This window comes from Sminthopsis crassicaudata, chromosome 6 (genome assembly GCF_048593235.1).
Source record: "Sminthopsis crassicaudata isolate SCR6 chromosome 6, ASM4859323v1, whole genome shotgun sequence".
NCBI lineage: Eukaryota > Metazoa > Chordata > Mammalia > Dasyuromorphia > Dasyuridae > Sminthopsis > Sminthopsis crassicaudata.
The window spans coordinates 254,963,001-254,988,311 of NC_133622.1; the positions used below are offsets into that span (position 1 = coordinate 254,963,001).

At 47.4% G+C, this 25,311-nt stretch overlaps 1 protein-coding gene across 1 annotated transcript in view; it reads right to left on the reverse strand.

Annotated features, from left to right (window-relative positions):
• SHANK2 (SH3 and multiple ankyrin repeat domains 2) overlaps positions 1 to 25,311 on the reverse strand; it is a 534,119-nt gene that overhangs the window by 447,898 nt on the left and 60,910 nt on the right. The window contains exons 3-8 of the mRNA XM_074275360.1: positions 22,746 to 22,949; positions 20,671 to 20,742; positions 19,182 to 19,290; positions 8,809 to 8,960; positions 8,007 to 8,174; positions 5,605 to 5,721 (exon numbers count right to left, since the gene is read on the reverse strand). Of these exons, the coding sequence (XP_074131461.1) occupies positions 5,605 to 5,721; positions 8,007 to 8,174; positions 8,809 to 8,960; positions 19,182 to 19,290; positions 20,671 to 20,742; positions 22,746 to 22,949 (822 nt within the window). The remainder of the gene's footprint in view (positions 1 to 5,604; positions 5,722 to 8,006; positions 8,175 to 8,808; positions 8,961 to 19,181; positions 19,291 to 20,670; positions 20,743 to 22,745; positions 22,950 to 25,311) is intronic.

Consider the following 25,311-nt stretch of genomic DNA (forward strand, 5'->3'; position numbering starts at 1 on the left):
GATGCTTCAGGACCAAAGTCAGGGCAACATGCTGTGGATCCCTCCAGCCTAATTGCCCTCCCCTGAACCCTTTCCTCAAGTTTATCAGTATCCTATGAGAATTGACCATGATGCTCTAGATGAGTTGTGACAAGGGTTGAGCATGCAGGAGCTCTTGACCCCTTTTTTCTGCTAGTTGAGCTTTTCATGACATTGCTTTTTTTGTTTCTCACACCACCCTGCTGACCCACATTTTCCTGTGTGTGGCCTGCCAGCTGTCCCCCATTCTTTTCAGGCAGCCTCGGCCAGCCAACCATCTCCAGCCTCTATTATGTAGCTGAACCCAAGTGTGCTACGTTAAACCTATCCCTTTGGCATTTTATCATACTGGATTCTGCCACCATCCTTCTGAATCCTGTCATCCAGAGCATTATCAATCCTGCCCCGTTGTTTTTTATTTGACAAGTCCACAAATTCAGCATCTATGGCACTTTTCAAGTCATTGACGCAGACATTTGATGGCACTGGACCAAGTACAGATCCCTGTGGAACTCCACTGGAGACATTCTGCCAAACTGACACTGAGCTGTTCATATCCACACTGGAATCCAGCCATGAGTCTATGCCTTAGTACACAGAGGATGGCATGAGCTGCTGTGGAGAAGGCAAACTCTGGATGAGCCACAGTGCACATGGATAGATTACCCTGAGACTACATTTGAAGCCAGGAGCCTGGTGGGGGAAGGAAGGGTCTGCCAAGATTTTGCTATTTGGGTCAAGCCTTTAAGAATTCTGGACCCAGGGAAGCTAAGTGGTGCAGTGGAGAGAGCACCAGCCCTAAAGTCAGGAAGACCCAAGTTCAAATCTGGACTCAAATGCTTAACACTTTTAGCTGTGTGACCCTGGGCAAGTCACTTAACCCCAATTGCAAAATAAAACAAAATAAAATAAAACAAAACAAAAACCAAGAATCCTGGATCATCTCAAGATCATAGTGAGGTTCTGAAAGAGGGAGGAGAGCTGTGGAGGGCATGGGTGAAGGTCCCAAATCCTACACAGTGCTGTCAGGTGGGACTGCTGAGCCAGTGACACTGATACTGGAGAGATCCTCAAATCACAAGATGGGAGACAGGCAGAGTCAGCCCCTATTTTCAAAAAGGGAATGAGAATAAAGTATACATATTTGCATTCTTGGGAAATTTTAGAAACGATCATTCAGAGTCTTGGTGGAGACCAACTAGAAAGGAAGCAATGGGTACCAAGAGCTACTGTGGCTTCCTTGAGGTACAGGTCAGGCCATCCCCATCATTCCCTTTTAATATATGACTGGAAGAGTAAGTGAACAGGAGCATTAAGTTAACCTAGATTCCAATATGGCCTTGGAGAAGCCATCTCACAGAATTCTTGTGGAGAAGGCAGCAATGAGCTATGGATCAGAGCAAAATACCTTCATTTGGAGTCAGACCTGGTCAGATGGCCAGACTCCAAAAGTAACTGTCAGTGGCCCAATGCCCACATGACAGAAGCTCTCCAGAGAAGGACCCAGGGATCTGCATTTGCCTTCAGATGTTGCATTTTTTTTTTTTTAATTGGTGACTTCGATGAAGATTTTCATGGCAGACTTATCAACTCTGCAGATGACACAAAGCTGAGACAACACACTCTATGATAGTCAGAATTCAAAAAGATCTTGGTAGGTAAAAGCACTGAGCTGAACTTATCTAAATAAATTCAGTAGAGATAAATGCAAAACCTTGCCCTTGGGACCAAAAAAAAATTAAATATAATATAAATATAAAATGGGAGAGGAGTCCAACCAAATTTTTCTGATAAAGAGCTGAAGGTCTTAGTGCACCTCAAATTCAAAGTGAGTTAGCAATGAAGTGGTAAACAAAGAGCCATTGTAAACTTCAGCTGCATTAATAGAGGGGCCACAGCTTCCACAAACAAGTGATAGGTCCGTTGCACTTTGCCTTGGGCAGAGCTCATTTGGAGTGCTGAATTCAGGTCTGTGTACCAGGTTAGGAAGAGCAGGAATAGCTACTGATTGTCTAGAGGAGGGCAAATCAGGATGATAAGGGATCCTATAGACCATGTCATATGAAAAGCAATCATTGTTAAGCATCTAATGTGTAATAATTATATAATAACCATATTAAGCATCTGATATGTGCCAGGCCTTATGTTAAGGCAAAAATAATCCCTCCCTGCCTTCAAGGAATTGGAGAAATAACTGAAAGTACAAATACAGACAGTGAAAGTGAAAGTGTTGGGTATGGTTAACCTGGAGAAACTGACAATAATTGTCTTCAAGTACTTGAAGGGATTAGATTTATTGTTGATCCCTGAGGACAGAACCTAAAAGACCGGAAGGAAGGTGGGGGAGGTGCAAAGAGGGCAAATTAGATGTAGGGAAAGACTTCCTAAACAAGAGAGATACTTCCAAGTGGACTGGACTACAGGTGGGCATGAACTTATTGAGTTCTTTTCCTCACTCTCACTTCCCACACCCAATGTACAGTCAAAGGCTGTCGATTTCATCTCTGTAGCAACTGTTTGGTTTCAACTCTGCAACATTTCTTTTCAATTTCACCTCTGTAGCATTTCTTATAGATTTCACTTTCGTGACAATTTCACTTCTACAGAATCTCTTGTCAATTTCGCCTCTGCAACATTTCTTTTCAATCTCACCACTGAAGCATCTCTTGTACATTTCACCTCTGAAGCATCTCTTGTCACAACATCACAGCAACCGAGTAACAAATAGTCCAGTGACCCTGGCCTCTTTACTCACTGTCTCCATTTTACAGCTGACAAAACAGAGACAGAGACAGACAAAGTAATTTGCCCACAACCACACAGCAATTACTGTGTATCAGGCATAGTACAGTACTAAACCAGGGATATAAAGAAATGCATAAGACATTGCCCGCCCTCAAGGACCTTTCTGGTCTAGTGAGGGAGACAAGATGCAAACTATGTACTAATAAGCTACAGACAGGGTAAATTAGAAATAATTAATGGAGGAAGGGCAGTAGAATTAAAAAAGATCTGAAAAGGCTTCTTTTGGAAAGATGGAAGGAATCCTGGAGGTATAAATGAAGAACACGAACATTTTTGGCATGAGGGCTAGTCAAGGAAAATTCCTGGAGACCAGGGATAGTCTTCTGTATGAAAAACCACTTGAGGCCAGTTTCGCTGAATTAGAGAATAGAGAGTAGAGAGTAGAGCTTTTAAGAAGGCTGGAAAGATGATGGGGGGTGTGTGTGGGGGGGTTATGAAGGGATGAAATGTCAAATAAAAATTTTTGGTTTTGAATCTAGAGGTAATAGACAGGGGTGCGAGTGACAGGGTCAGACATGTGCTTTTGACAGCTTACTGAAGGATAGACTAGAGACTGTTCAAATAAACCCTTAGATCTGTGAGCTCATCAACCTGGGCATTGTCTCCAGTAACCCAAGTTCCAGCCTGTTCTGAGTGACTTTCTCAATCCATATCCTTCCATTAACTTGCCTTATGGGACCCAACCAAAATGGTGGTGAAAGCCTCCTCCTAATTAAAAAGCAGAACAATCCTTTGGCCCCTTGATTCTAAAATAGTTACTGGGGAACGAGCTCAGTGTGAAGCCAGTAAATATGAGGAAACTTGGGGAGGGCTCGGGGTAATCTGTTTGGAGTGACCCAGAAGAGCATTCTTGGGGGTGCTGCCAACAACAATCACTTCTCACCTGGATTCTTACTGATAGCCTTCTAACTGCTCCCCTGCCTCGGGTCTCTCCACAATCCCATCCCTCCTTCAAAGAGCCATCAAGTCATTTTCTAATCATTTATGTCTCCTCCTCAATCCATTCTTGTGGCTCCTTATCACTGCCAGCATCAACAAAATGGTCCATAAAGACCATTTTATGGCCTTGAATGTCCTGCCCTTGTCCTTCCTTTGCAGTCTTCTTATATTTCATTCCCTTCCATGTGTTCTAGGATCTACTACCCTGGTTCTCTTCGATGTCCCTCACAAACAGCACTCCAATGACCAACTTCCTAAATTTTCAATGGCTGTCCCCAGGCCTAAGCCTGCCCACCTTTCCATCCTCCGCATCCAGAAAGTCTCAGCACAAATCCCATCTTCTACAGGAAGCTCTTCCTTGTTTCCCACAACTACGACCTCCTTCCTTCTGGTTCCCTTCCTCTTACATCATATACTGGAGGGGGAAGTGAATGTCCACCAGACCTTCTAGGAGGCTGACTCCCAGTGAATCCTGATGAATCTGCAGATCTAGCCTTAGGTCACAGGGAAAGCCAAGACTTCTATTTCACACTTTGTCCTAGAATCTGTCTATTGAGCCAAAAGACTGAGACCATATAGAGTAATGAACTGAGAATTCTCCAGATTCCCAGTGATTTTTAAAACAATCATTCCTTTTTGTGTAAAATCCAAAGGAAACACTGTAAAATCTTCCTCCTTTGGTTCTTACAGGGTTTAAAACACAAACTAGCTCCAAAATCCCCATTTTTTCAAATGGTGCACAATATATCCATGTTCTACTAAGGGAGATTAAGAATCCCCCACCCCTGGTAAGGTAGTAATTAAGAGGCAGATGACTGAACAGATGTTTCCCTTGTTCCAACCACGCCCTGAGATTTGTGTTTCTCTCCAGCAATGAGGCTCCATTAATGTATGTTCCAAAGCAATTTCCCAACTCAAACAGCTGCCCTTGTTTCATAACAGTTCTGAAGACAAAACACAGATTCAGTTCAGAAGAGGATCCGGTCACTCTCCACTCCTCAGACCCAGATGTAACGCTGTCACTTCCATGAAGCTTTCCTGGATTGCTCCCCAGCCTGACTCTCAGCTCTGAACCAAAGGCACTGATGGCTCCTCCCTTGGGCAAAGGCTGCCTCATTTTCCCTGTTAGGTTCTAAACTCTGAAGGCAGGGACCTGTCTCATTCATCTGTGTTCTGCTAATAGTGCTCACTAATCCAGTGTCCCTCTGTAAGGAGAGACCCCGCAGGGTGGTCCCTTTGGACTCCTCCTCTGGAAGAAGAGAGGCTGAGAGGCTGGGATTCTGAGTCCATCCAAGGTCCAGTCACCTTTCTTCATTAGAACTGGGGCCTCCCCATGGCCCCCTCTCTGTTCCCGGAGGAGATTTCCAGCCATCAGTGTCTCTCATCTTACTGCCTGACTTCTCCAGAAGGTCCCCCCACGTGCCTCTGCATGGCTGCACATCTGGGGCACCAAGGGACAGTCATTGGGAGCCCCTCCCTCTCCTGTTCTTCCTGCCTGCCTGCTCTGGTGACATCCTCCTTCTGGGTTCCCAGCAGGGTGGATGCTATGTTATGGCCACCATCCCTCCACTAGGCCCAAGTGACCTTCAAACATCCAGACCCAGCGCCATCACCACTCACCCCCTAGAATTCTTGTGTAGGGAGCTCCAGTGAGGAAGGAGCCTCTCCTAGTGCAGCTGGCACATTCTGGGGCATGGACAGGGTCACCCAGCTTTAACGTGTCGGGACCCGAACCCAGAACTGTGTCCATCACTGGCCACACCACTGACATCAGACATTTGTTTCAAGACGTTTGTATGCCGAGTGAGAACATGCTCCCATCTCTGCCCTCTGGCTTCTCACCTGGTTGTAAAGGGCACAGATGTGCAGGGCGGTATTCCCTGAGGCATTCTGGGCCCCCATGTCAGCTCCATAGAACAACAAGTGCTCAAGGTGGTGGACGTGTCCGTAGCGACAGGCCTGTGGGGGACAGAGATCGGACAGTAATTAGACCCAGCTCCCCAGGCAGCAAACATGGGCCCTCCCAGCACTGGGCACGGCCAGAAAGAGCCTGCAGGAGAGGCTGCCGTCCGATCTTTCAGGGAGCCTTCCTTTGGTCTGGGGGCCACAGCCGCCACCAGCTCAGACTGGCCCTCCCGTATCAGGAGGCCTAAGGGACCAGGGCCTCAATTGCAGGGAGACCTGGGCTATCGGCTTTTCAGCCACAACAACGCACAACTCGGGGTACAATCTCCACAGGCAGGCGGAGGCTCCCACTCACAAACCCAAACCTCCTCAAAGGTTTATGGGGCTCCTGGCTGTACAGCCTCCTCTTGGGGGAGAGCCAGACAAAGATTCTCCATGTGGGAAATGACCTCTGATAAGAACAGCAGCACAGAGTGGGACGGGAGGCCCAGAGGCCAGGGAGGTGCCCATCCTCAGAAGTTGAGGAGCTGCCCATCTCCAAAGGCCCGAAGGCCAGGGAGCTGCCACTCCCAGAGTCTGGACAGACACACATGCCCAGGTCTCCAAGCCCAGACCAGATCACCAACAGTGGAGGACTTCCTGCGTGGTTCCCGCTGAGATCTGGTCTCTTGGGCTGTAGCAAAGGAACCAGCCTGGCTGGGCAGAGAGAGCAGAGAACTCAGAGGAGCGGGACATGCGCCAAGTGCTCTCCAGACCCCCACAGGATGGGCTGGCCCAAAGCCAAGGACAGGGATTCCTGGCCCCGGTGCCACAGGCGCCCCTGCCCACCAGTGCGGCCCACCATGGGGAGGACAAAGTTGTCCCAGAGATCCTGGTCTGAGCCAAGGCAAGAGCCCAGATGGGAGGAGGCAGGCTAGGGAAGAAGCCCCTTGTGTAACCAAGATGGAGCAGAGGCGCCACCAGGTGGCAGCAGAGCAGCCCTTCTGAAGGGCCTCTGGTACTGAGATGGAGATGCAGGGCCAGGAGGGGGCAAGAGGAGATTGGGTGGGAAAGACCCCCTCCAGACTGCAGTCCCTGGCCCTGGGGCCCAGGCAAGGGCTGTAAATGGGCCCCTGGGCTACACTAAGGAGATGGGCAGGGGTCACAAACGTGCCCAGGGTCATTCAAGTGGCAAGTGTACTAGGCAGGATTTTAATCTGGGTCTTCCTGACTCCAAGTGGGGGCCTTGGGACTCATCCAAGGTCCTCTTGGTCCTCAGGGGAAAGCAGTGTCCCTGGAGAGGGGGTGCCCGGACCCTGGGGCAGGGCCTGGATACACTCCCACACATCCTATCCACACCCACAAACACAAGTGCAGCCCTCCCAAACTCCCCGTTGGCTCACAATATCCACCAATTGTGATCTGTGGTCAGAAAGCCTTTGGGGTGCACAGGGCAGAGGGATGGGACCCACCAAGCTGCCAGGGTGACGGCAAGGCTTCTGCCTGGCGCACGGGCAGATTATCTGAGGGGTCTGGGTGGCAGCAAAGGGCACCACAGAGTAGCTCCTGCCAGGGGCCCGTGGGGGGGGGGGAACAGAAAGTCTCCAGTGCATTCTCCCCCTTCCCAATTTTAGGCAATCTGGGAGCGACCACTGCCCAGAGAAGCTCTCAGACCAGGAGGCCACCAGGTGGCACCACAGGGCACAGCTCTGGAGCTGGCATTCTATGTGTGAGCCGGGAGACAGGCTCAGCTTGGTCTGTGATGGGCATCCTGCCAGCCTCTGCTCCTGGCAGCAGTGCTGTCCTACCCAGCACGACAAGGCCAGGGGGGCCCTCTCCACCTTTGGGATTCATGGCTGAAGGATATCAGTGAACACTTAGCCCAGGCCTGGCCCAGAATTCCCGGACATTGTCCTGATGGGAGGCCCTGCCTGGAGAGCATCTGGGACAGGCCAGGGGTTCCTGGACCAAACCAAATACCGATACTCACATTTCTACTTGAGACTGAGAGGCTCTAAATCTATGGCCTCCTGCCCCATCATACCCACGACCCTGGGGAGCAGCGGGCAACACACTCAGATCCCCTTCCCATGAACAGCTCGGCAGCTTTGTGAGGAACGAGTCTGGGCTGTGGGGGCTATGGGTCAGGGTCAGCGAGGTCCATCCCACATCAGCGGGGTCCCTCGCTAAGGAGTGACCGCTGACGCAAAAGCCCCATCAAGGGGACTGGCAGCACTTCCCAGGGCTGGGGGATCTGTGGGTCTGTGCCCTTACAGGTGGGGAGATGGGGGCAGAGGGCAGTACCCACAGCCCTCTGGTTTGTTGCCCCAGGCAGAGAAGGAGGGAACCCTCGGGCCGACCTGGTGGATCTCGTGCCAGCCGTTCTCGTCCTTGCAGCCGACCGTGGCGTGCTCGTGGAGGAGCAGCTCGCAGCAGTAAGGGTCGCCTCCGACGACGGCCGTGTGGTAGAGGGGCGTGAGGCCATAGCTGTCCTTGTAGTCCGGAGAGGCGCCCAGCTCCAGCAGGGTCTGCAAAGAGACCCAGACCATGGTCGTTAGCCCCATCCCATGGGATGTGCGGGAAGGGCCGGGGCCCAGCCTGGAAAGCTCCCCATCTGCCCCACTCAGGCAGCCCTTCAAAAAGGGCCATTGGGGGAACATGGTCAGTTAGAAATGGGGCGAGAGGCGTCAGGTGACATCCCCCGCACTCCCCAGCTCCCTCCCCAAGGCCAAAGGCCAGATTGTGGAAGGGGAAGGAGCACGCAAGGACACATTCCAGTGCATTTGTTCACTCAACAAACATCAAGTGCCTACTATAACACCCTGCCCTGGGAAGTCTCAGAGTATGCAAGGACTCGGAAAAGCAGAAAGCTGCTTCCCTGCTTCTGGACCCATCATGAAGCTGTTTCCTAGTGGCTTGGAGGGGACTCTGGGGGCACTCATTCTGCCACCTTGGCACAAGAAGCCCTGCCAGGAGCTTTAATGGTTAAGAACAAAAGCCTCTCAACAAAGAAAAATAAAAAATTCCAAAATTCGAAGCAGGATTTGGGGAGTAGACGTAGTTCACTTGAGGAAAAGCCAGTAGAAGCTGACAAACCCTCAGATGATTAACTCGGAGCTGCTGGGAAAGGGAGCGCTCACAGCCCGATCTCCAGCCCTTTACCTTGAGGGCCACCTGGTTCTTGGCTCGGGCGGCTTTGTGCAAGGCGGTCATTCCATCCTTGGCTCGGAAATCCAAATGGGCTCCTCCATTTTTTAGAGCTTTGATCACCTCCACAGAGTTGTCGAGCTGGGCTGCTAAAGTCAGTGGTGTTTCTGAAGAGCAGAATGACGTAAAGTTATAGGAGCCGATTCAACTTAATCAACATTTATTAAGCTCCAACTGTGTGCTGGGCCCCACATTAGGCAGGTGCCGGGGACACAAAGGAAAAATTAGCCCCTGCCCTCAAAGACAGAACTTTCTCCTGAGATACATCATGTGCACCAGGAGGTAAAAGCAGGGGTTCTCCCAAAGGTTTGGGCAGAGCCTGGCATGGATGGGGCACCTCCTCCTAGGGCTGTGCTTCAGAGAAAGATGGGGCTCAAAGCCAGTTAGGGCTCAGCTCTGCAAAGGCATGTAAGTAGGACACAAGATGGCACACCTAGGGAAGAGTGGAGAAGCTAGTTGGACTGGAAGGGAAAGCTGGTGAGACAGCCAGAAGGGTGGAGTGCACTTGGGGGGGGGGGGTTCAAGAGAAAGGCCCTCTGAGAATTTATACTCCAATCAATTTCTAACTTCCTTAATGGCTCCCAATGATCAGTCATTAATCATCCTGTACCCAAGTCGGTGTACTTAGCAATACAGTTCATGAATGATGAAGGCAGACTCAAACCAAATGGATGGCCCCCATTAGGCTTACTCTCCCACCAAGGTGGGGCAGGGACAAGTCGACAGATGACAAATGGACAATCCCTTTGACCGATCTCCTACCGGACGAGATGGCCTTTCTCACCACAAACATCACAGAATAGTTCAGCTGGGGGGATTTGTGTTGGGGGGTGGGGGGAATTAGTCCATGAGACAAGCAACAAGTATTTTTTATGGGCTTACATCAGGCATGGCACCGAGGACAAAAAGAAAAGCAAAATCCAGAAGGAGAAGAAATACAGATGGTGGAGGAGTGTAAAGTTCTTGAATTGTGAGGGTCCGGTCATCTGCTCAATTATAATCCTTCTCTGGGAGGAGATCTGTAAAATCTTTTCCTCTGTACACAGGTTTCTTGGGTCTCTGGATCTCCTCTAACTCTTGTCCTTCCTCAAACCAGACTGGTCTCCTTTCAGCCTGCCTGGCGTCACAATTCTATATCAGAATAGATTCTCTCAGACCCAATGCTGCCCTTCTTTTATCCTCCCAGAGAATAGGCAGGTGAGAACTCAATGGGGCGTGGGGAAATACTTCCACCAATGAACTTGCTCCTCTTAGAATTCCTAAGGTGTAAACTCCCTTTAAAGGCCCGAACCAAAGGTCTGAGCCAGAGAACTGTCAAGTCAACCTGAGTTCTCACCTTGTCACTGTCCAGACAACCCGAGTTCTCACTTGGTAATCCTAATATCTCCCCCTTTCTTTTGATTTAGAACATAGGGTGGTCACGATCTTGAAACATAAATCCATCAATAGGGGAGGCATTACACATAATTACATAAATTACATAAACACATAGTAACATAATACATACATAACATGATCAAATAATCATAAATTGAGAATTTATAAATGTCCATAAGACCATTGTCCATTAGTCTCATCTTGTGTTAGGAAATCCAATGATTCTGCTGGTTTTTAAAGTTCTTTAACAGTCTTTTTATTAGCCATGCTCTTTCAGTGTCAGATGTTTCTTAGATTTTCTCCTTTGTTTTGAGGTCTTTCTCTTTTTCTGCCTCTCTCTGATGGACAAGGCAAATACGACTCGTTGGCACCCATCTGATTCCTTCTCCTGCTGAAGAAATACAAGCAAACCCTCTCCCCCAGGCAGTTAACCTATCTGGTCCCTTCCATTCACCACTTTCTGTGTCTCTCCACATCACCTGGCAATTATCTAAGGACAGTGGAGCTGCTCGCACTGGACACTGCCCTTCCGGTGAGTTATAAAACCTGTCTGCTGGAGCCAGTGCATCTTTGTCAAAAATTAGAAAATTAATGGTACAGAGAACTAAATTTAGAAGTTCTCTAGTGTTACCTGTGGCTCCCCCTTTCTTTTGTTTTTGGAGGAGTGTCTTAATATCTCTGTTTCTTCTCTCTACTATTGCCTGCCCTTGAGGATTAAAGGGTATGCCCGTGGTATGTAAAATCTTATACTGCGCATAAAAGTGCACAAAATGTTTAGAAGAATATGCAGGTCCATTATCTGTTTTTATTTCTTGTGGCACACTCATAATTGCAAATGCTTGGATAAGGAATTCAGTGACCACTCAGGCTGTCTCTTTTGACGTTGGCACTGCAAAAGTGAATCCTAAAAAGGTATCTACTACCATGTGGATGAAAGACAGACGACCAAAAGATTGATAGTGGGTCACATCCATTTGCCAGATTTCATTGGGTCTCAAACCACGAGGATTCTTCCCTGAAGGGAGTATAAAAGGGTGGAAAGGAAGGCAAGCAGTACAGCTTTTTACTATGCTTCTAGCTTCCTCTCTTGATATTCCAAATTGTAAATGTAAAGCTCGAGCAGCCTGATGATATTTAGAATGAGATTCTTGTGCTTCCTGAAATAAAAGAGTACTGGCTAACATAGTTAAAAGGCTATCTGCCTTTGAATTTCCATCAAAAATAGGACCTGGAAGTCCACCATGTGAGTAGACATGCAAGATATAAATCTTGCCTGGATGCTTTCTTACTTGCTCTTGAAATTCCTTAAAGAGCTGATAAATATTAGAGGCTGCAAATTTTATTTGGGCTCAAAATGTTTATGGCAGCTCTTTTTGTTGTAGCTAGAAACTGGAAGATGAATGGATGTCCATCAGTTGGAGAATGGTTGGGTAAATTGTGGTATATGAAAGTTATGGAATATTATTGCTCAGTAAGAAATGACCAGCAGGAGGAATACAGAGAGGGTTGGAGAGACTTAAATCAACTGATGCTGAGTGAAATGAGCAGAACCAGAAGATCACTGTATACTTCAACAACGATATTGTATGAGGATGTATTCTGATGGAAGTGGAAATCTTCAACATAAAGAAGATCCAACTCACTTCCAGTTGATCAATGATGGACAGAGGTAGATACACCCAGAGAAGAAACACTGGGAGGGGAATGTAAATTGTTAGCACTAATATCTGTCTGCCCAGGTTGCATGTACCTTCGGATTCTAATGTTTATTGTGCAACAAGAAAATGATATTCACACACATGTATTGTACCTAGACTATATTGTAACACATGTAAAATGTATGGTATTGCCTGTCGTCGGGGGGAGGGAATAAGGGAGGGGGGGTAATTTGGAAAAATGAATACAAGGGATAATATTATAAAATATATATATATATATAATAAAAAAAAAAAATTTTATTTGGGCTGTGGCAATTCTTTGTTTTACACCTACTGAATAGGCTGAATCAGTAATTATATTTACGTTTCCTGGATAATAAGTAAGAGCTAGCATGCTAGCAAATAATTCATTCTGTTGCGTGGACTGAAAAGGAGTCCTGACTACTCTCTTTATGGTTAAATGATGAAAGTATACAGCACAAATATTTTCTTTGGAGGCATCTGCAAAGATTGTTGGTCCTTTAAGAAGAACCTTAGAAACCTTTTCTTCAAAAACCCATCGCCAATTATGTAGTAGCCAGGTTATCTTTAATGGAGACCCATGTGCAAAATTTGGAGCTGTGGCCAATAAAATTTGGATTCTGGGATGGTCTCACAGCATACATTAATTTGTGCGTTAGTATAGAATGTGTATATTTTTTCAGGACTTATTCCAGATAATTGTATTACTCTCTTAATAGCCTTTAATAAAATCCTAGCCACAAGCACTGGGTAAGGAGTAAGGCTTTGTTCTGGTTGTGCTGGGAGGTTCACCCACTCAATCACACTGTCTCCTTGATGAAGGACTGCTGTGGGTGCCTCTTTTGTAGCAAAAACTGATATTTCCAAGGGTTTTTGAGTGACTCTTTCAACCACATTGGATAAAGCCAGTTCAACTTCTCTCAAAGCCTCTTGCGCTTCTTTTGTAAGCTGGCGTGGTGAATTTAAAGTGCTGTCTCCCCTTAAAATGTCATATAGAGGTTGCAGTTGATTGGTAGTTAAGCCTAACACTGGACGCATCCATTGGATATCTCCTATTAATTTTTGGAAATCATTTAAGGTGTCCAACTTCTCTGTTCTTAAAGAAAGCTTTTGTACTGTGAGTGTCTTAGGATATACTTCATATCCTAAATATTGAAAAGGAGCATGTCTTTGAATTTTTTCTGTAGCTATATGCAGTTTGTAGTACTTTAGTGTTTCCATGGTCTTTTGTAGACATGCTTCTAACATTTGTTCCTCAGGTGCACATCCCAAAATATCATCCATATAATGTAACAATATTACTTTTGGAAAAGCTTTTCTTACTGGAGCAAGAGCAGCAGCAACATACATTTGGCTCATAGTAGGGCTGTTTTTCATTCCCTGTGGCAAAACTGTCCATTTATACCTTTTATAAGGCTCAGCCAAATTAACACTAGGCACTGACAAAGCAAATCTTTTCACATCCTCCTTATCTAGAGGGATAGAATAGAAACAATCCTTAATGTCTATAACCCAAAGAGGCCATTCTCTTGGCAACTGAGTAGGAGATGGAAGTCCAGGCTGAAGAGTTCCCATAGTTTCCATCTGTTCATTTACTCTTCTTAGACCAGTTAACATCCTCCATTTTCCAGATTTCTTTTTCACCACAAATACTGGGGAATTCCAAGGACTTAGAGAAGGCTGCAAGTGTCCTTGGTCAAGTTGTTCATTCGCTATGTCTAATAAGGCCTGAATTTTATCACTTCTTAAGGGCCACTGTCCTACCCACACTGGTGAATCAGTCTTCCACTGAATAGGAACCAGTGAAAGTGCAGGTAGGCCTTCAACAGCAGCCCTGCCTAAAAAGCCCAAGTGCTTATTTGTAATCCTATCTGCTGTAAAATGTCTCTTCCCCACAGATTGATGGGGATTTTTTCAACCACAAAAGGAGTAAAAACTCCTGTTTCTCCTTCAAATACCCATCTCAAAGGCCTAGCACTAACTTCTGCTGCTATTGATCCTCCTACCCCAGTCATGTAGGTGTCTGCTTTAATCTTTGGCCAGTGACTGGGCCAATTGGCACCTCTAATAACTGTACGATCTGCACCCGTGTCTACCAATCCTTCAAATAGTATTCCGTTTATATAAATAGTAAGCATAGGTCAGTCAAGCTGTCACAGCTTCTGTCCAATATATTCCTGGATTTTGTTCATTGGAGTCAGAATCTAGGTGACTATCACGAGGTTGCTTATTAGGGGTACGTAACAATAAGCCTGATGCTACTACTTCTCCTGGTTGATAAATCACACGTTGTCTCCCTGTGTTAGTGACTGGGATATTAGCTACACGTTCTCCAGTTTCCCACATCAGTGTATGGATGGACACTGTTTTGTAAGCACTCTCAGAAGGTGAAATGGTCAAGCCTACTGTGCCTGGAGGCAAAGGATCCATGGGCTCAACAGGAACAGATTTCACTTCTCCAGGGAGTATCTCCGTAGTCTCTACTGCACACAACTCTATTTTCCCTAATTTCAATCCCTTTCTTCCATCTGATTGCCTTTTGGCTGATTGATCATGGCTTAAAATTCTCTGGATGTAACCTCGGCTGCCATCATTCCCCACTTGGGGGGCTGAAGCTGGGCTCCGCCTCTCATTTCCCTGGGTCAGTCTACATTCGGAGGCCCAGTGGAGACCCTTGTGACATTTTGGACATGGAGTTTTAGGTCTTCTCTCACCCTGTCTTCTCACTGTATCTCCATATCTACACTGAGCTCTCAGATGTCCAATTTTTCCACATTGGAAACATCGACGAATTTCTCTAGAAATCCTTTGCCAAGAGGGACCCTGTCTGTCTTTCCATGTTCATCATAGTCCGGGTGTAAAAAGCATTTGTTCCCACTGTAGCACAGCGTCTTATGATCTCCGCTAAAGGAGCATCTTTGTCTAATCCCCATATAATTCTTTTGCAAATCTCATTGGCATTTTCCTTAGCCAGATGTCTGGTCATTATTTCTGTAGCTGCATTTTCTCCAATAGTTCTTTTGACAGTAGTTTGAAAACATCCCACAAAATCCGCAAAAGGTTCATTGGGACCTTGCTCTATTTTAGTGAAAGCCCCCTCCCCCCCGATCTTTCTGTCTGGGGAGGACATCCCAAGCTTTTATTGCAGCCTTAGCAATTTGCTCATACACTGTCATGGGATATTTAACTTGTTCTGAATTCTCTCCATAGTGACCTTCACCAGCTAAGAACTTTACATATTGGCGCCCGAACAGAGGAGGAGTTCAGTTAACTCTGAACACAGGAATAGAATGAAGGTAACCTTCCTAGGATGGCTCAGGGGACTGGGTGAAGGGCAGGCAAAAGTCCCAATCGAGACATTTGTGAAATACTGAAGCCTGGGGATGTCGGGACATGTATAAACCTAGGCGATGGCTTCCATGATACTTCTGAGCTTCCAAAGGACAGTCGGGGGACGGCTTAATAAAAATGGCGTGTACAATTCTGGAGACTTGTGATGGAAAGAGCCATCCGCATCTGGGGAGAGGACTGAGCGTGGATCACAATGTGGGAGTCTCACTTTGTTGTTGCTGTTTGCCTGCATGTGTTTTTCTCTTTTTTCCCCTCTTGATCTGAATTTTTTTGTGTCTGCAGCACAGTAAATGTGGAAATAAGTTTGGAAAGACTGCACATGTTTGACCTATATTGGATTGCTTGCTCTCTGAGGAAGGGAGAAGTGGGGAGGGAGAAAGAAAAATGTGGAATACAGGGTTTTGCAGAGGTGGATGTTGAAGACTATCTTTGCATGTATTTTGAAAAATAAAAAGCTATTATAAAAAAAATTTAAATGGCCTGTGTTTATATAAGGGTGGGGTTGATCTAGTCAATCACTCAACTAGGACACTCCACTCCCCTTAAAGTAAGAGAGAAGATGCTTTAGTGTGAGACAAGAGCAAGTCTCAATCCACCCTAGATTTTACATTAAATATGAAAAGTGTTTGGAAAAGTTATAGTCATGCCCTAAAATAAGAAATCAAGCTCAGGAACCAATTGGTACTAGAGAAGAGCGAGCTCTAGCTAGTCACTATGGCAGAGAAAAAGGGACACTTCAGCTCTGGCTTTGGTCTGCTTCCCTATATCCCCCTCTGACTAGAAGAAAAATCCCTTAAACTTCCAAGAGTCTTGAGCATTTAGGACTCTTCCCAGCATTGCTAGAATTCTCCAGGACTGTGTGTGCCTTCGAAGTCAAGGACAGACTGGATGCAGGACAAGGGGTCCGGCAAGGACGTCTCATCACACATGAGGGGACCCTCCTGACAAGCCACGAAGGGGAGAAAAACTTAATGCACAGAAGCTATGTGCTTTCTTCCCGAGGCTGACCCCAATCTTGCCCTGGAAAGAAGCTGTTAAAGACTTTTTTTTTGTTTATTTTGGAGACATAGATGATAATGTTCTGTACCAATCTGTTTGCTGAGTACTATTCAACTTAATAAATACTTTATTCTAGAAATCCACTTAAGTCTGATGGACTAATGGATTTTAAGATGAAAAATCAAGATGGAAGCCTCAGGGATGGGGGCTCCATCAATAGTACTAGGAAAGGCAGGGCCCAGCTCCTCAGGACTCCTCCAAAGACCTCAGGACTCCCAATCCCAAGAGGATGTGAGAGATGAGTTTGGGGGGCTCAACTCGATAGTGAGAGCGAGAGTTAAGTGCCTCGGAGTAGTTATTACTCACTCCCCATATGTAATAAGAACTCTGTGTGTGTATATGTTTATTTTATATAGATAGATAGATAAATAGATAGATAGACATAGATATAGATATATCTGTGTGTATATAAGTATAAATAAGTAACAAGTATTCTATAATAAATAATATATATTTATACATAATAATATATAACATAACAAATACTCCATAATAAGCACATGTGTCCTTTAAGGTAAAAATGTCTTAGCAAGTTGACTTGGTACTGATGACACCTTTGAAAACCCATTTCCAGGGGCAGCTAGGTGGGACAGTGGGTAGAGCACCAGTCCTGAAGTCAGGAGGACCCGAGTTCAAATCCGACCTCAGACACTTAACACTTCCTAGCTGTGTGATCCTGGGCAAGTCACTTAACCGCAAGGCCTCAGGGAAAAAAAAAGAAAAGAAAAGAAAGAAAGAAAGAAAAGAAAATCCATTTCCACACACAAATATACTTTAATAAATTACTTCTTTTTGGTCATCTTCAAACTCCTCCCCTCCCAGAGAGGAGAGTCATAGATCTAGAGTTGTGAGAGACCTAAGAAGCCATCAAGTTCAATGCCCTCATTTTACAGATGAGGGAAACTGAGACAGAGATGGACAGTGGTTCAATGACCATTGTTGTGCGTGTCTGAGGCCATATCTGAACTCAGGAAGATTGCTCTTCCTCCCTGTGTCCTAGCTGTCCCCAAGAGCGTGGACCCAAATACATTTCAGTGAGGGGAATGGACAGTGTTGAGATGGAGGGCACTGAATTTGAGATAAAATAATCCCTCCACTTCCAAGTCAACAGCTGATGGTGGGCTCTGAGCTATGGTCTCCTGTAAGCACCCCCAAGGCCCCCCATTTCTAAGCAAAATAAAGACTGGTGGTCTGACACGAATCTGTGCTTTTGCACAAATCTTCTGAAACAAAGTCTGATTCTACCCATGGGCACGTGGGCAGACCGTGAGTGAAATCCAGCACTTCTTGTCATTGAGAATCAGGGAAACAAGCCGAGTTGGAGCAGGAAACCCGAAGGGCTTGGCTACCCTCAATCAACTTAGCAAGTCGTTATAAGGGCTGGAAGTTTAGGAGTTAGGCCGTCCCCGAGGGTAGACAAAGGGTGCTTTCCGCTGTGGTCCACAGGCCCAGGGAGACAGCTGCTGAGACACTGTCTGAACTTATGCTCACTGTGCTTCAACTCCAGAAAAGGAAGGAACAAAAGAGTCTTCTCCTTCTCCCTGGGACGGCCCTTTCCCATCAGCCTGGACATGGGACACCCGGGGCAAAAGTTTCCTGTTCTGATGCTGTTTTTGTGATTAACTTCCTGAAATCTGCGTCCCTCGTGGTACCAGACAGGCCTCTGGAATCCCACTGAATTTTGCTTTTTTTCCCTTTTATTGACAGTTTCTACCTCTTGGGTTTAATTATCTGCTCAGCTGTCACTCAAATCAAATGTTTCCTTCTCTTGCCTTAGCTCACCTGGTTTCACCTACAAAATACAGACTGTCCCAGTGACATGAGCTAGTGGTAAAGGAGGAAGGAGACGGGGAAGAGGGGGGAGAGGATAACACTGGAAGGAGGCAACCATGAGCCCAGGGTGGCCACCAAGGGACCCAAGAATCTTGGGAAAGACCCCAAGCCTTACGGGGTCTTAGAAGTGAAACCTACTGTGCAGGGTCATTCTGAGGACTGAATGAGATCTTATTTGCAGTATCTGGCACATAGTAGGTGCTATATAAATGCTTTTTCCCTTCCCTCTCTCCACATATATTCATAAATGGGATGGTTGTATAATAATCATAAAAATTAATTTCTATACTTGACTCCAACAAACACTTATCAAGCGCTTACTGTATACCAGTCGCTGTGCAAGGTAACAAAGATTAAACAATAAGATGAACTAGTCTCTGCCCTCAGGGAGGCTACATTCTGCAGCAAAGGTAGAGAGAACCCAAGGATGTACACTACGATAATATGGGGACGCTGCCTGGAGGAGGGGGCTTTGTATGAGCCTTGAAGGAGCTGGGAATCCAGGGAGGGCACTGCAGACATGTAGGACGTCCTATACAAAGGTAAGAGAAAGAAGGAGCACCTGGTTCACTGAGAAACCAAGGGAGGCAGGCTGTGCGACAGCTCACGAAAAATCCAAATAAACTGGAGAGTGGGGGGCAGAGTTAGGGGCTGGTCAGCTCAGGAGGAGTCCAGGGGGCACCGTGCCAACCACAAATGTTACTGCAAGTCTTAAGGCTTAGCTCAGAACCCCTCTGGATCCAATTGTGACAGACCGGCCTGCCCACCAGGCAGTGCTCCACAGAGATCTGGGCTTAATCCTGAATTGGCAAGTGGGATCTGAAAGCCAGCCCCCTGACCACTGTGGAGTACTGCCTTGTGGGCAGAAGGTTATGACAGAAGGCTATGATGGGCTCTGATTCTTCTCACAAGATTTCCACGATTGTGAATGAGAAGGCAGCGCCTTTATTCTGGGGGATACTTGTGGGTAGCCACACGTGAACACGCCGGCGTTGGGAGAGCCCGTGGCCCGCGTGGCCAAGCACTCACCTCCTGTGTCCGTGTCATGGAAGTTGGGATCCAGGCCCCTCTCCAGCATCTTGGAGATCTTCTCCACTGAGTGATGCTGGATGTGGTCCATGCATTTCTTCAGGTTTGTCTGCAGAACCAAAGAGGGACAGTTATTCCTCAGGTAAGTCCTTAAAGGACAGCCAAGGAGCCTTCCCCGCTTCGGCTCTTTGTTCTGGGGGAAGGACGGATCCTGAGGGCCCAGAGCAGAGCACAAAAGGCCACGAGCCCCAGAGGCTCCAGGGTCCGACTGTTCCCAGCTGTGGGAGAATCCCGCCAGCCGAGAAGGCCTCTCCCCCCCTCCTGCTCCCCACTAAAAGCCTCTGGGAAGGCCTCAGTCTGTACTCCGGATGCAGTTCATTACCTGCCCTGCATTAATGCCAGGGGAAAAGGAAAATTGGCTCTCTGAGAGGTCGGGGGTCCATCTCCAGTTATAAAATCATTTATTTACTTCTTACTGTGTACATGGCTCTTCAGGAAATCAGTAAGTCACAAGCCACGTTCTCTACAGTTACACGGAGAGATGCTCACTCAGTCACCATGTGAGTCATGAGAACATTCATTTCAGACCTAGTGTATACAGAGCCCAGGCACCGGGCTGGCTGAGACCCCGAGGTTAGTTCTGATAAGATTCTGGCTCTGATGGAAATCCCAGTCAAAGACAGAGGACGGGATATAAACAACTGAACATTACACGAGACACTCCAGAGTTAAGTACAATATTTAGTCATTCAACAGGCTTTTATTAAGTACTCACTGTCACTCAGGCAGTCAATAAATATTTATTAAGAGCATACTGTGAGAATAAAAAGCACATTGGGGATTAAAAAAAAAGGAAAAAGGAAAGGAAGGAAGGAAGGGAGGGAAGGAGGGAGGGAGGGAGGGAAGGAGGGAGGGAGGGAGGCAGGGAGGGAGGGAGGGAGGGAGGGAGGGAGGGAGGGAGGGAGGGAGGGAGGGAGGGAGGGAGGAAGGAAGGAAGGAAGGAAGGAAGGAAGGAAGGAAGGAAGGAAGGAAGGAAGGAAGGAAGGAAGGAAGGAAGGAAGGAAGGAAGGAAGGAAGGAAGGAAGGAAGGAAGGAAGGAAGGAAGGAAGGAAGGAAGGAAGGAAGGAAGGAAGGAAGGAAGGAAGGAAGGAAGGAAGGAAGGAAGGAAGGAAGGAAGGAAGGAAGGAAGGAAGGAAGGAAGGAAGGAAGTCGGGTGCTTTAAGGGCTCCTCTGAAAGAGCTCAGCACCTGGCATATATAAGAGGCACTTAATAAATGCCTGTTGATGTTTTTGCCTTGTCTCTCCAGCACTTAGCCCAGAGCCTGGAATACTAATAGAGACTTTCTGAGTGACTATTTTTTTTGGCCAGTCTCTCTAACTTAGTACCAAGCCTGGAGCCCAGCAGATGTCCAATGCCTGTTGCTTCTTGATCAGTGCTAAGGGGAAACACTCCAGCCCAATGAGGTCACATCTTCTAGAGCCAACCCACCTTGGTATGGAGCTTGGCCAGCTGCTTCTCATCCAGATTCGCCTGCTTGTACACCCGCCTTTTGTACCGGAACTGAGAAAACAAAAGGCAGACCAAACAGAATTTTCCCATGGCATCTATGTGAGAAAGGTGAGCCCAAAAGCTGATTTCATTCCTCCCTTTCCTTCCCACCCTGAGCCCAGAAGGGAGGGATGTGGACAAACAGCCAGAAATCACATCTTGTTCCAGGGCACCCCAAAACATCAGACTCCCGATGCTTTTCCACCAAAGACTCCTATATCCCAGAGGTGACAGTCCCCTTGATAATCACTTTCTCTAAGACATCCAGTTCTGCTTTTTCACAACCCTCAACAGCTAAGATCAAGGCTTTGATCTGAGAAGCCCAGACTGGTCCCAGAAGCCCGGCCGTCCCCCGCCCTGGCTTTCAGAACAGGCCCACAGGGCCTTGATTCTCCTGTAGCTCAGAAGAGCCCCTGGAGCACGGCCATCATTTATGTCATAACGCCAGGTCAGGTGAGCAGCTCGCTCTTGCCCAGGCCCCCGCTGCCATGTAGCACCCTTCTTAATTAGGGAGGAAGGGCAGAAGTGGTTTAGGGTCAGTCACACTGGGCCCTTCCTCGAGCAGCCTCTCCCGCCCTGCCATGAGCTCGCCACTCCGGCTCTGAGGAGGCTGTGGATGACCAGGCTTTTTAGTTTGCCTTTTCTTTTGTTTATCCCTGGAAATGGAGATGATTCCATAGGGGGAAAAAAAAAATCAGGGCTTATTGTGATTTTCTTCTTTACTAAACATTGTTTTTCCTTCTCTCTTTCAAGAACTTTTCACGGATCCCAAGCACAGTACAGAGAGAACAGACGGCCCATTGGCACCTGAATACTGGAGCTTAAAACTGGACCAACAGAACATCCGGCTCTGCTTCTAAAGGTTCTGGTCCCAGCAGGCAGGGAGGCTGAGCCTAAAAATCCTAAAACAAAGCCGTCCCGAGGGCTCTCCAGGACAACCCCCATCTCTCTGCCCCCCACAGGGAGCCACTCAGGACAAATCCAAATTCCTCCCTCGGCAGGGGGTAACGAAATCCAGGGAGGGCTTCTGTGCCTTGTTTATCTTGGCCGATCAGGGAGTTTCAGGCAACTCAGGAAATGCCCGGGGAGTTTCGGGGCAGAAGGGGCCTGGCTATTCATCCTCAGCCTGATTAGGGCAGGGGCGTGGATGGACCCACAAGGGCTCCGTTGGTGAGCTCCCCTCTCCTATCACAACCATGTAGATTAACACATTCCAGCAACATTCCAACGGTGAATGCAGCATCGTGAAGGGATCCATTATCAGAAGGAGGGATTATGGAGGGAGGAACAGGGGAGGGTTTGCGGAGCCGAATGGGGAGGAACAATTGTTTTCTTGAAGCAGGGGACCCAGCTGCCACATCCGTTACCCCTCTCGGCCCAGGGGCTCTCTCTCCCTGGCTGAAAGGTGGGGCCGATCGGTCCAGATCAGAGAGCAGAGCTGGCTACTCTCCCAGAACAAAAGCCACACTTGTATCCTTGGACAGCAGGAGGAAGGCAGGCGAGAAACAAACGGCCAATCAAACCACTTTTAGAGGTGACCAGCAGAACCCCTGGGAATAAGCTTGGGAGGTTAAGAAAGGTGCTCTCAAGTAATTGGAAAATTTGTCCCCTTGTCCTTTGGTAAATTTGGAAATCAGGGAGAAAATCAGTCGTATCCAAATATTTACAACAAAAGCGATAATTAATTTTATGGAGCGCTTGTAAAGCTTGCAAAACACTTGACACGTGCTGTCTCATTTATCCTCCTCACAGTTATCCATCTAGGAAATACTATTATTTTATAGAGAAGGCATAGAGAAGTTCATTTAAGTGACTTGCCCACGATCACGTAACTAGAAAGTACCGGTGGAAGGATGTGACCTCAGGTTTTCCTGACTCTCTCCCATAAAGGGACTGCTTCTTTCTAGGAAAGCATTCCCACCCGCCTCAAACTGGGAACCCAAAGGCCTCAGCAGGGGCTTTCCCCACCCCCCACGGCCGCTTTCATCGGACCCTATTTTCTCCACACCGGATACCTCCAGAGAAGGGATTCCTTTGGGCACGTGCTGTGGGTACTCCCTGAGAAGGCGCTCCTCGTCCAAGAACTTCCCGTCTCTCCCATTGCTGGCAGGTTGGAACAGCCCGTAGTTGAGAACATCCTTGAGACTCTGGTTCAAGGTGCACAGAATCCGCTGCTTTGCCACCCACACAGAAGCATCTGGGTTAAATCGGATGCATTTCTGGTAAGGAGGAAAAAAATACAATTAAGTCTTAGTAACTTCCCAGGGTATTTAGTGCTGCAAGCGGATCTCACGTGGAGGGGACCCAGAAGCCTCTGGTCTGACTCCCTCGTGAAGCAGCCTTCTGCTCAGATGGCTACTCTAAATTCATGGCAGTGGTCTAACAGAAGGAGCTGAGCCGCAGGAGCTGGATTCGAATCCTGCCTCTAACACTATTATGACCCCCTCTCGTGATCTGCAAAACAAGAAGCTTGGACTAAATGTGCAATGAGAAAAATGTGCCAAGGGAAGTAAAGGAACAGGTTTGACTACATGAGCCTGCAGAGCTGTTTGCCTTTCTTGTCAATAAACAAGGGATCCTCCTTGAGCCAGCACAACCCATCCCAGTAGTTACAGCCACAGAAAACAGCTGACCATGACACCAGGCGACCTGTCCCCTTACGCTGGAGGCCCCAGGAAGCCGACCAAGCCTCTCCAAGGAGCAGTTTCTTCACTTGAAAAATGGAATCGCCAATCTTGTGAGAATGAACGGGAAAGGGGTTTTCGAACCCTGAACGACCAAAGAAGTGGCCATCAGGGCTACCATTTCCCCCTTTTGGCTTCTCCCACGAGATTTTAAGCTTCTCGAGGGTAGGGAGACTTTTTCTCTCATTCCCTGATGTTCTGTATTTAGAATAGAGTAGGTACTAATAAATGATCATCCATTAAGGTTAAATGAGTGGGAAAATGCAAATTAAATTTCCTGGCAACTCTAAGGGCACCTGTGTGAGTTGGCTTGGGGGGGAAGAATGGCTTGGCCACCCAAGCGAGGTGCCCTCTGCCTTTTTCTGGTCTCTGAGCTCTCCCTTTACTACCCAGTAACACATGACACAGGCTTTGGGTTCAGTCATTCCAATCCTTGTATACTAAATACCTATTGTCTACACTGGATGAGCCTCAGAGACCCGCCATGATGAGGATCTCAGGGAATGGCCACCACCTGGGTTCTCTTAGAAGGAAATTCATGACACCTTGCTAAAGTTTCCATTTCCTTAGATGTGCAAAAGGAAGGCATTCATCTTAGGGGAAACAAGTCTACCATTGGGACCAGCTGAGGCTGTGAACGTCCATCTTCATCCTAGAGCTCCCCTCTGTGTCATAGGGGCTGCTTCCAGGAGGACATGTGGGTCTTGTCAAAGGATGAGTCCACATGGGATGGGCTCCACAGCCTCAGAGTGTCAGGAAACAGGGCCCCCAACTTGGTTACCTCAGCACCCCAGGTCTCCAAGAGAGAACAACAAAAAGCCCACAATGGAGCGATGGGATGTCCTGAGCCTGAAGCATATCCCACATGGAACAGTCACAGAATCACTGGGCCCAAGTCTGCTGATTGCTTCTGAAGTGAAAAACCAGCAGGTGGGACTTCCTCCTCCTGGACCCCTCACAGGGATCCCTCCAGGAGACCACAAAACTAAGCAGTTTGCTGATAAATGGTCCTCAGCCTATGAAAGGCCACCTTAGGACGGGAGGGACAAATGCCCAGGGGCACACAGACTAGGAATCCCCTTTCCTTTTGTCTTCTCCAAGGACCCATCAGGACAACTGCTGTGAACTTTCACTCTTGTATCTGGGGGAGCCAAATCACTTCGGAAGAGCCCTGCTGGTGGTCATTCCCTTCATCCTCTCGGCCCTCCGGTAACTCACTGAAACTCCCACTCAGTAACGGTAAGAACCTATATTTCACTAGATCTTCAAGATCCTTTGCCTTGGATGCGTGAATAAACTGAAGTTGAGAAAGGCTTCATAACTTGTCCAGGATAACCCAGCCAGCCCAGCATCCAGAGGAAATATTCACCATTTGATGGATCAGCCGCTATCGCTCGAGAAACGTTTGTTTAAATGCCCACTATGTCCCAGCCACAGTAACAAGCACCGGAGATACAAAGAAAGGTAAAGCCCAGGCCCTGCCTTCAAGGAGCTTGCCTTCTAGAGGGAGAAACAACACACAAAAGGAAACGGCAAAGAAACAGGAGAAGATGGAGATGATCGCCCATGTCCAAAGGAGTTCCGCCAATGAGAAAAGAAAAGATGGTGATCTGGACTCTCTTCCAAGTGGAGGTTCCGATCTGAGGGACAGAGGAGAGGGGCTCACAGTGAGGTGTGAGTGCCAGGGCTGATGGGGTGCTGCAGGATGAAGAGCACAGCAAGGGGGGAAACGCTTCAGGAAACTCTTACAGAACTTGACTCTTTAAATGAACAACTTCATTCAGCCTCAAGGAAACTTCAAATTGTTCCCAATTCATAATTAACTGATAACTATTTATTAAGCACCTACTGTGTGCAGGGAATTAAGAACCCAAAGTCAGAAATTAAACAATGCCTG